This window comes from Cinclus cinclus, chromosome 12 (assembly GCF_963662255.1).
Source record: "Cinclus cinclus chromosome 12, bCinCin1.1, whole genome shotgun sequence".
Lineage (NCBI taxonomy): Eukaryota > Metazoa > Chordata > Aves > Passeriformes > Cinclidae > Cinclus > Cinclus cinclus.
The window spans coordinates 20,641,508-20,653,546 of record NC_085057.1 but is presented as its reverse complement, the minus strand read 5'-3'; the positions used below and the strand labels follow the sequence as shown (position 1 = coordinate 20,653,546).

Here is a 12,039-nt window from a genome sequence, read left to right as displayed (position 1 = left end):
CCCTTTTTTCAGCAGTTTGCCCTCAAAATATTAGCCTCTTCCAGAAAGTTGCTGTGCAACTTCAGTCCTCCTCCAATAGTGCAAATCATACATGACAGTTCTTTTCAAGTATATACATACAAAATTACTTCACAGAGGGAAAAAAAAAATTAAAAAAAGCAATGTAAGCAAACCAGACAAATTCTAGTCTTGAGAAGCTAAGAAAAGCAAAAAAGAACTTGGGTCAACCAACTAAGTGTAATGGCTTTTGTGGATTAGCGTGCATTATTTTTTTAAGGGGCAGCAGATTTGCATCAGAGGTTTCTTTGGTAATTGAGGCAGGAAAAAAAGGATGCTACATCATATGAATCTTTATGAAATAGTTCCTGCTATCGTCTTTAAGGGCACCCTTTTACAACAACAACAAAAAAAAACCAACAACAAAGTGAGTACACAAAAACATGTGTTGAAAACTAACCTCCCCTCCCCCAGCACTATTTAAGCACTTGTTCCAAGCTCAGTCAAACCATGCAAATTCAGGACGGGAAGGGTGCTGTCCTCAGGAGACCACGGAGGGCGAGTGATTGTGGTTGACCATGTGGGAGGAAGGGGAGGCCTGGCCCCGCCGCGACGCTGACTCGGGGCTGCTGCCCACGCCGTCCTTGGCAGCCTTGATCTGCAGCCACGTGTCCCCCAGAGCTTTGGCAAAGTGATCATCCACGGAGCCCGTGATGGACACCGAGTTCGCCACCGGCTCGGGCTCCTTGTAGTTCTTGCCGAGGCTCCTGCGGAAGTGCTCCTCCACCACCGGGTCACACGCAGTGGTGGCTGTGGGGACAGAGGCACAGGGGCACTTCAGACCCTGGCACCGAGGCTGCAGCACAGCCTGCACTTGGTCCTGTGTTCTCCCTCCCAGTCTTGGAATGGCTTGGAAGGACCTTAAAGTTCATCCCATTCATTCCACCCCTGCCACGGCAGGGACACCTCCCGCTGTTCCCAGGCTGCTCCCAGCCCGCCCTTGGGCACTGCCAGGGATCCAGGAGCAGCCACAGCTGCTCTGAGCACCCTGTGCCACCCACCCTCCCAGGGAACAATTCCTGCCCAGTATCCCATCCTACCCTGCCCTCTGGGGCACAGGAAGCCGTTCCACTTATCCCACTGTGCCAAGCCCTTGTCCCAAGTCCCTCTCCAGCTCTCCTGGAGCCTTTTTAAGAACTGGAAGGGGCTCTAAGCTCTCCCCAGGGCCTTCTCCTCTCCAAGCTGAACATCCCCCCCATCTCTCCTAGCCTGTCTCCAGAGCAAAGGGGCTCCAGCCGCCAGAGCATCTCCCCTGTAGCTTAATGCCCTGTCACTGCAAGTCCCTGTCACAAAGATAACCTTCCTCATACCCTTACAGACCCGGGAGTGAAAGAGGTGGGCAAGAAGGTGGGAAGGAAGGAGTTAAAATGATGAAAAAAAAAAAAATACAACTGGAGTTAAGTATTTTTGCATTTCTGTGACCTAGAACAGGTGAGCATTTATATCTAATTGTACTTCTCCCCCAGGGAACTAACAGCTCCAGCTCCAATTCTATGGAAACCTCCCAAAACAATCACATAGAATTTATATTTAGGCTTAAATGGAATTCATGATGTAAAGAGTTGTTTAAAATCAGCTCCCAAGCCTGCTGATAGCAGTCAGGTGTGAGGAGACCTCATCCTAAATTGCAGCATGCCAAAAGCTGAGCTCAGAGTTTCATCTTACTCCACACACTTGTGCTGGGAGCAGTCAGGACTAAATGAATCATGAGCACCGCAGTAAGTGCTGTAAGACTATCACAAGAGCCTTAAAAGACAGGTTTTGAACAAGAACTGTAGTAATTGCTCAGACTAAATATAAGAACACTGCAGTTTTACAGTTTAGAATCAGTATTTGTGTGCCTTAATAACAACTGTCCTTCCAAAAATACTTGGAATTGTTGGGATCCATGGCACAGCCCCCCTGCTTGATCCTAAAGCAATGCTTGGTTGATCCTAAAATAAACATGAGTGTCATGAACAGACACCTCTTCACCTGACAGAAGACAAATCTTTTTTGGAAACATCCAGCCCTGTCCCCATGCCCACTGGAGCAGCTCTCCTGGGACCAGTAGCACCAGTTTGTGAGAATACTTGTAACATCTGAGCTCCCCAGTGACTGACTTCTCCAAGAGTCTAAGGGCCCCCTAAGTGTCCTGCTCAGTTCCCATTTCTAGTTACGTACAGTATACTCATCTTTATAAAAACAAAAACCAATACTACTACTAATAAAATACAATAATTACCCTGCTGTGGGCTTTAGGTTGCTGCCTACATCATGCTGGTGTTGTTCCATGGACACATCCTGGCTGCTGGAGCCCCACTGCCCTGAGCTTTAGGCAATGCTGCAAGTTAAATCTCTGGCCCAGCAGGTAAAGGACTCACAGGGAAAGGGCTGAGCTATCCCTGTGCTTTCTGTGCAGTGAGAGTGAACAGGAACAGCCCAGCTTTCCCAGCAAGTACTGCCTGAGCAGATTTCACAAGCAGTACTAATTGCACAGAAGGCAGAAAGCTAAAGCTCCCTGCTTGGGTTGCTGTAGCAACTGCCCTCCAAAGGGTTTTGTGTTATCCAGAGCAGGGTGGGGGGTATGGGCTTTGGAAGGGAGTTTGTGGCTGCAGGAAAGATTTCTGTGACTGCAGCTGAATCACAAGTCTCCTGGCTATTGAGAGCGCAGGGGAAACTACAGCTCCTAAAATAAGAGCGTGGGGGGATCTGCTGGCCCTGGCTGCTGTTTGTCAGCTGGACTAAAATAAACATAATGACTTATTTGTCTGTGCGGGGTGCTCTTTTTGTTGTTTTTTTTTCTTTTTTTTTTTTTTTTAAATAAGCTTTTCAAAACAAGAAGAAAGAACACCTGTCTCCCCCTAGTCCTGCCGTGGCACAGGAGGAGACCAAGGGGTGTCCACAGTTTCAGCTCCTCGTCTCCCTGTCAGCTTGGGCACAGTGGATGCACTGTGCTGTGCTGGGTGAGGGCAGTGTGGGTGGCACTTACAGCTGGAGGGTCTCCTGTAGGCAGCCCCGGCGCAGGCGCTGTGGGCGATGGGGCAGTGGGACAGGTTGCAGTTGCGGTTGTTGGCAGAAGCACAGGTGATCACAGAGGGACGGTTCTGCAGGGCACACAAGCACAGTGGCACGCTCAGCAGCAGCAGTTCAACACACTTTGTATCAACACCCCAATATTCAGCTGGTTCTTTGATTGAGAAACATAAAAATTCAATAAAGCATTTGATTATGAAATACGAAAATCCACATCGCTTTTCCACAGCGGTTCTTATGTGAATGAACAGAAAAAGGGCAGTGTGAAAGCAAATCTTAAAAGTGATTTTATATTGATTGTGTCAACTTCACAGCCACGGCATTTAAACCCGTGAACTATCCATTTCGTATTAAACCCCTAAATATCCAGTATTTCTATGATCAAAATAAAAATCCACATCACATTTCCACAATAATTCTTATGTGAATGAACAGAAAAAGGACAGTGTGAAAGCAAATCTTAAGTGATTTTACACTGATTGTGTCAACTTCACAGCCATGGCATTTAAACCCATGAACTATCCATTTCGTATTAAACCCCTAAATATCCAGTATTTCTATATCAAGTATTTCTATGATCAAGATAAAAATCCACATCACCTTTCCACAACAGCTCTTATGTAAGTGAACAGAAAAAGGACAGTGTGAAAGCAAATCTTAAAAGTGATTTTACACTGATTAGGTCAGCTTCACTGAGGTCCATATGCAGCACTAAATGCTAACACATTAAATGTTTGTTTTATTCTACAGCCACACATAGAAGGGTTTTGCAGACTTTCCAGGTATTTGTTGTCTCGGTGCTACCATTTTTATGCAAAAATTGAGTTTTCCTAGCCCTACGTCTGTATTCCACAGTGCATCCTAATCCCGTGGGATGTACAATAAATATGAAGAACTCTGAGCCAATCTAGGCCATAAATCCTTTCCTGTTGGAATTCACCTGGCCTTGCCAGCAGGTGAATTAATTTGTACTTAATTAATTAACATCACTGTGATTCTCAGCACATGCAAATTCCCCAAAATGTCTGTTCACACCTACATTACACTAGAACTCCACCATCTGTGCTTTCAGTGCAACCATAAAATACTCTTTTCACAGTTGTTTCCTATGGAAATTTACACAAGGCCTTGGGAAAAGAAATGTCACAGTTTCTCCAGGTGGCTGAAGGGAAATAACAGGTATTGGAATAAATTCCATATATTTGATAGTGCAAGGAGTCCATTATACTCAATGCAAATTAAGTCATAAGTGTTCAACAGATTAACAGAATTGATGTAATTTAATTTCTTGATCATTTTACAAAACTGTACCTACAAAAAAATCACCTATCCCCATACAAAGTCAGTGAGGAAGGAGGGAATTTCCCTTTTTTGGTGGTACTTTAGTCTGAGTAAGAGCAAGGCCAGTAAAGTAAAAGAGCTGAGCTTTCCAGGGAAGTTTAACATTTTTGCCAGGACAAAACAGCAACATTTACATCTTAATGCACTGGCAGCAAAGTAAAAAAAAAAAACAAAAAACAACTAAATAAAGAAAACCAGAAGAATTATTGGAATTTTTTTTTCCATAAGCAATTCACATGTGGGAGTAATTATTTTCTATAGGGGCCATGATTTTGTCCCTCTCTGAAGTGGTTTTTGAGAAAAGCATGTATTTAATTCTTTCAGAAGAGTATCTGGGATATGCAGGAGGTAGGAAGTAGAAAGAGACAGGTAGCAGTATCTCAGAAATGCACGTGCCAACCCCTTAAAGAACCCAAAAAGGCACCTTGCAGAATCCTCTGCTATGGCTGTGTGTGTACAGACTACAGAAACTTATATAAAAATATTGAGATAAACTGAGAATTTAGTAACAATCACTAACTGCAGCAGCTGAATAACCCTTTCCTGCTGCAAATAAGGTATTTTTCTCCCACCTGTTTTATCAGAAACAGAGTAAAATGAAACCTCATTCAACAAGTTAAAAAAAAAAAAAACAAACAAACAAAAACAACCCCAAAACAAGGAATCATCAAACTAGGATTTTTTTTTTTCAGTACACTTTTTGTTTTGTATGATTTCTACCCTGTGCTCTTTAGCAAGGCCTTGCCTCAACATCCTATTTTCACAAGAAAAATGATTGTAATTTGGTTCAAAACATCCAAGAGAACAGAAGAGAAGGATCCAGGGAAGGAAGAGCTTGAGTACGTAGGCCAGTTTGATTTCTCAGTGCTGCAGCTCATCACAGCTCAATTCTCTTGCTTTGTCTCTCCACTTGTAGGAGGGATAAAAGTGAGTCTGACACATAAGAAAACTGTTCTTGCCTACAGAAATGGCTCAGCTTCAGCACTTCTGCAGCTGAACAAATGCCATGTGCAAGATGGCAAACCAAAGAACAACCAACAAAATCCTTAACAAACACTCCAGCTCATGGAAATCAGGCAGAAAATAATCAAAAATAATGACCTGGCTTTAGGAGAAGGGAATGAGTGATACAACATTGCTCTGAACAATGCAGCAGATGCTATTGGCTGGCTACAACAACTATGATTCAGTGTCAAATCCTCCACTATGTGTTGTACCCCTTCTTGAGGGTGGAGAGAGATGGGGCAGAGGGGAGGGGAGCACACAGGGATCACCAGGAGGGGCACAGGGGATGCCCCCAGGCATTGCCTAGCCCGTGCTGGAGCCTGCCTGAACCACACTCTGAATTCCCAGTTAAAACACATGTATTCCCAATTAAAACACTGGCATTCCCAAATAAAACACAGGAATTCCCAAATAAAAACTCATATGTTCCCAAAACCTCATACATTCCCAAATACAATGCATGCATTCCCATATACAACACCTACATTCCCATATACAAGACATACATTCCCATATAAAATGCATTCCCAAATACAACACATACATTCCCACAGACAATACATAAATTCCCAAACATGACACATGCATTCCCAAATAAAACTCATGCATTCCCAAATAGAACACATATATTCCCAAATAAAACTCATGCATTCCCAAATAGAACACATACATTCCCATATACACCACATACATTCCCAAATACGACACACACATTCCCCTAGACAATACATACATTCCCAAACATGACACATACATTCCCAAATAAAACACATGCATTCCCAAATAAAACACATGCATTCCCACAGACAATACATACATTCCCAAACATGACACATACATTCCCAAATAAAACACATACATTCCCAAATACAACACATGCATTCCCACAGACAATACATACATTCCCAAACATGACACATACATTCCCAAATAAAACACATACATTCCCTAATAAAACTCATGCATTCCCAAATACAACACATGCATTCCCAAATACAACACATGCATTCCCACAGACAATACATACATTCCCAAACACGACACATACATTCCCAAATAAAACTCATGCATTCCCAAATACAACACATACATTCCTAAACAGAGCACACACATTCCCATATACACCACATACATTCCCAAACACGACACATACATTCCCAAATAAAACTCATGCATTCCCAAATACAACACATGCATTCCCACAGACAATAGATACATTCCCAAACACGACACATACATTCCCAAGTAAAACTCGTGCATTCCCAAGCGAGGGCTGTGACAGTGGGCAGCCAAGGAGCTGAGCCATTCAGAGTACACTTACAGCCCGTTCTGCCCGAGGGCAGCCGGGATCGGTCCGTACCTGCTGCCGCTCCACGCTGCTCAGGCTGGGGGAGATGCCGACTGTCCTGGCTGCATCCACGCTGTTTTTGGTCAGTGCGAGGGGCTGCTCCATGCTCAGGCTGGGGATGGAGGCGTACATGTGGTTGGCGTGGAGGCTCATGGTGGGGGCAGCCGCCCGCTCGATGGGGCTGCGGCTCCGCTCCCGGTGCTCCTTCCGGTAATCCCCGTTGGCAGTCTTGGTTCTGGCAGGGAGGAAAGCAGGGAAAAGGGATGCGGGTGGTTCCAGGCTGTCCTGAGACACACGCAGCATTCCAGCAGCCCTGTCAGGAATGCACTTTCCCAGTGGGATATCCCACGAGAAGCCAACCCCCCCACATCTGCAGCCTTGCCGACCAACGTTTCTCTTCGGCCTAGAATTTCTTCAGATACTCATCTAGACTCTTTTCAGCATCGGACTCCTCCTCTTTACCATTCTATTAATGCCACTCCAACTAACACTGCAATAGTCTCTAAGCATCGCTGAAGCCCAAGGTAAGTTTCTTTTACTGAAAAGACATGGTTGATACCAGCAAAAATGCAGGGAGTGAATGCAGGAAGCAAAATTTTCAGAGGAGAAAATGAAGGAAAAGCAAACTACACTGCACTTATCTCAGAATCATTTGTTTACAACTGCTCTTTCAAAAGACTAATTTCCAGCTACTCCTGAGCAGTAAATCCCTGTGATGTGCTCACATAAGGAGCCCATCATTCGCTGCAATGAAAAGAAAGCTGGGTTTGTATCCGTGGATGAGGGATTTCAGTTTCCACACTGCAGCAGAACTGTCATTAAAGGCAAACCAGTGACTGGAGGAAAAGCACTTCCCTCATCACCAGGTGAATGTGGGCATTCCCAGCAGCCTGGAGTCACCAGTGCTGGAAGAGCTCATAGGCTGCAGTGGGGAACAGCAAATTCCAGCTGCAAAAGCACCAGAGGAGACCACTGGCTCAACAGAAAATAAAATAACAACCTGTCTTCAGACCATTCTTGAGTACCAGTGAAACACCCTCCGTGTCCTGTCTGTGTATGAAATTCAAGGTGGTTTCCCCCCCAGTTTTTAAAGCCAATCATGGCAAATTAATATGAAGGAACAATCTTTAAAAATGCACTGATTAAAGACAAAAAAAGAATCGACATTCAATGCTGAGGTAAATTACTAGTCCAAAAAGCCTGTTTCAATGTCTGAGGAAGTCTCTCCACAAGCAAGGCTGAGTGAAATCATCCTGCCAATAGAGGGAAATAAGGAGCCCCTAGAACACCCACACGGGGTGTGGGGATGTCCCATGGTGATCCTGCCCAGCCCTACACCCTTTAGCCTCAACATCCTGTGGTCATGGATTCCAGGCTTTCAACTACATACTTTTTAAAGTACCTTTTCTTCACAGGCTCTTTTTGTTTCTTTTCAACCTAAAATGCAATGGCTTGGATTGCTCTAGCCCTGACTCCTGAATTCGGAGAGAGACAAAGCCATTGCTCCCTTCTCATCATCTTGCAGCCACTCCCAAGTTCATCTCTTCAACAACCTTTTATTCCAGCAATATTTTCTTAAAATAAAACCTGCACCTTTGTCATCTTTGTGGACCCTGTCAGGTAAGAGCTAAAAGTCACCTACTTTCTGGAGATGAGGATCCAGATCTCTTGGCTGAACTACTCACAATTCTGTGCTATTCCTCAGCTTGCTCAAGAGTCACTTGGCTGTAGAGAAATTATTGCTCCTGAATCAAATCTCAGCTCATTTATCGTGGTAGAAGTTGGGTTAACACGATGCCAGGCAACCAGTGACTTGGGAAGCTCAGGACACAGGGACTCTGTGCCAAATTCCCCTGGCAGCTTGGCAAGGGAAGAGCCAGCAGCACAACAATACAATCTGTAACCCTTTGCATCCCCTCGGCCCTTTTCACTAATTACGAATTAGCAGCTGCAGATTAGGAAAATCCACCGTAAAATCCAAGCCTGGATGTTTCACAGCTGCTCCGGTGTGCTCCCCGAGGCCATTGTCCAGGCTGGATTTGACCAGCAGCTCACAGTTCCCCAGGGATCACTGTCCCAGCTCAGCTCCAGGAGAATTCACTTGCAGGAGCAGCCTCAGCAGGAAAGTTTGGGATTGCAGCGCTCTGAGCTAATGACTGATGCCAGTGGGAGTTAACGGCAGCACAAGGGGCTCTATATTTAATGTACAGTAGCTCCTCTTGGATTACAGCATGGAAACAGCTCCTGGGCACGGCAGTGATCCCACCCAGCCCTGAGCAAGCAGGCAGGAACCTCACACACAGCCTGGACAAAGCCTGGCACATCCTGGGAAACAGCAACGCCAAAAACCACGGCTAAAATCACTGCTCAGCAAATGCTCCTTCTTGGGGCTGCACTGCAGAACCTCTGGTGGCTGCAAGCCAAATTCTCGCTTTTTAACTAAATAATTAACTAAGTATTAGCTGGGCTACTACAATTAAAATTACAATTTGGAAACTGCAAAACCACCAACAGCTCCAGGAGATTCCTACTTTTCACTGTCTCAAAGAAAAACAGAATCTCTACTCAGAATTACTCTGTTTTATTTTAGTAAGCACAAGCTTATTTTCAAAGCAAACATTCTGTTTACTCCCCAAAAAATGCTTATGAAATTAAACAAAACATGTACCTACACCAGCTGTTTGGGGGTTTTTGTCTTAAGAGCTTCCTTTTCAACAACTTAGTGTTGCATTTACGGGGGTGGGGCTGTCAAGTAACCACTGATGAACAAACTTACTGAAATTCCCAAGCAAAATAAGTTTTCCATTTTACACAACACTGCTTATTTCACTCATCCTCACTTTAAATGAAGAGTCACAGCCTTAAATATCGTTGAACTAGCAATTTTTCTGCCAAAAAAACCACCAAAGCAACAACAAGAACAACAAAAAAACCCAAACAAAACCCCAATCCTAACAAAAACTGTAACACAGAAAAACCCACGAAAAATTTTCCCTGAAGACTTTTGGAAGAAAGGACTGAAAAACTGGGTAATGGGATCAACTTTGCTCCAGGAACAAGCCCAGCAGGCAGACCTTCCCTAAAGACACCTAAAATTATTGAGTTATCTCAGCAGACCACACCCCAGGCCTTTCTGTAGGCAAATAATTCCCTCTCCCTAAATTACAACAACTCCTCTTCTGGGCAGGCAACTGGTTATACTCCACTCCCTAAAAATCCTCTCCTCAATTCATTCACCTTCAACTCATACAGTCTCTGGAAAAAAATGAAAAATACCTGAAGCTTCTACTTCCGCATCAGGTAATATTTCTTCTGGAAATGTTCCAGCACCATGTAGGACAATACCATGAAAGCTCTGCCCTTGTGAAAATGCAGCAGCAGCATTTGGGAGTCCCTCCTATGCACACACAAACAGCAAATCCTACAGATCTGTCAGACAATTTTAAGATTATTTACAGGGCATTCATCAATTTCATGTTTTTAATAATTTACTTTATAACGTCACTTAAAAATAATTTTCTATGGAAAATTTGTTGTTGTGATGATGATGATGATTCTTGTTTTGCTATTAAAGACTTTAACTGAAGGGGCAATCAGCAGATAATCATACCAAGTGCACGAGCTCAAGCATTCCCCACACTCTGGACAAGTTCAGAGATGCATCTCTCAAGTCAAACGTAAGGGCCCAAAATCACAAAGAAGGGTTTCTGACGAAGCCTGAAAAAGAACTTAAAAATATATACTACAAACAAATCCAGCTGTCCAAACAGCTTGCCATCCCCGGACTCCAGTTTGTCGTAAAAATCAGCATATTTTTACCAACCCCGAGTCCAGGAGCAGCGGGGGAGGTGCCAGTGCAATTCCAACGCTTAAAATCCAGCAATTCCCACGGGTGAGCCCGGAGCAGACCCAGGCACAGGCACCCATGGCCACCGCCCCATTCCCTGCTAACACAGCTACCCCAGCTACTTCCAGCTTTATTTTAGCAAAATTAGACACCATGCCAACCTGCAGTGAATTTCTCCAATCCTTAAAAACCAGCCACGCTTTTCCAGCTGCTCGCCAGGATCAGAGCACTTACCAAGCATGGCCCGTGGCAGCGGCCCAGCCGTGCTCGGGGGGCTCGGTCCCGGGGCTCGGTCCCGGGGCTCATCGGTCCCCGTGCCGCAGAACCTCCAGCCGAGGCTGTTCTGCTGCCTGGCACCGCCAGGGGGAATTCACAGCCGGGGCCTCTGCCAGCTGCTGCAGGAAAAGGGAAAAGAGGGGCCCACGGAGGGGACAGCGCTGCCTGCACTCACTTCCAGCCTGCAGAGCCTGCAGGCACGCTGCCAAAAGCATTGCTGTACCTCCGAGGCAAGAAATCACAGACGCTTCTCACTCCCTCTGGCAGAACCCGAGCGCTGGCTTGAAATGGAAGCTCCAGAGGAGAGTTTCGCTCGCACAAAGAACAACCAACCCCTTTTCTTCACGCTAACACAATGCATTGCTCAAGAGCAAATTTGCATTTCTGCAACCTAATTCCAATACGATCTAAGCATTTTCAGCATCTTTATAATATTTGTTTTCCAACATCTTGTACTGCCTCTGTTAACTAAGTCTGAAAGAGGGCAGCTGCTTTTGTTAAAGGCTGCTTAAGGATTTCTAACCCACTGATACAGAGTAACTGCTCCACAAGATGAGCATCATTTCCTGCAAAAGGATCCACTTCAATTCTGTTCCTGTGAGTGGGAAAACTAGAATTTAAAGTGGCATTTCGAATACAATTACATTCATCCAGGCAGAAAAATCCTAAGAGTTCCTTACTCAAAAAAAAAAACAACAAACCAAAAACCAACCCCCCCCCCAAAAAAAAACCAACAAAAAAACAAAAAAAATCACTTAAAAAACAAAAACTCCAATAAAACCTCTAAGCATCAGCTATTTGCTCTTAGTGTCAGCCAATTATCTGAAGTATTCATAACATGAAAATCTACCGAAGCAGCCCAATGCCCTCTTGAATGACTGTCATCCAAATACAAAACCCAATTCCATCCCACTTTATCAGCTTTGTGCTTCCCGTTCTTTTGAGCAGCCTTTTCCTTTCCTGGCACACTACTCCATCCCACAACTTGCAGAGATCCTCGTTTTTTGGAGGAATCACTACTGCCATAGAACCAGGTATGGTTTCCTGAGAAACATAATGAATACCCTCCCTCAAAGGAAAGACCTGTAAGTCTAAACCATTGAAAAAACACTGAAAAGAAAAGGGATAATCTCATATATAAACAAACACA

At 44.5% G+C, this 12,039-nt stretch overlaps 1 protein-coding gene across 2 annotated transcripts in view; it reads right to left on the bottom strand.

Annotated features, from left to right (window-relative positions):
- Positions 1–538: 538 nt before the first annotated feature.
- The window catches only part of VGLL4 (vestigial like family member 4), a 79,919-nt gene continuing 68,418 nt past the window's right edge, over positions 539–12,039 (bottom strand). For both annotated transcript variants that reach the window (XM_062500582.1, XM_062500581.1), the window contains 3 exons: positions 6,779–7,001; positions 3,029–3,143; positions 539–807 (listed from right to left, as the gene is read on the bottom strand). In XM_062500582.1, the coding sequence (XP_062356566.1) occupies positions 539–807; positions 3,029–3,143; positions 6,779–7,001 (607 nt within the window). The remainder of the gene's footprint in view (positions 808–3,028; positions 3,144–6,778; positions 7,002–12,039) is intronic.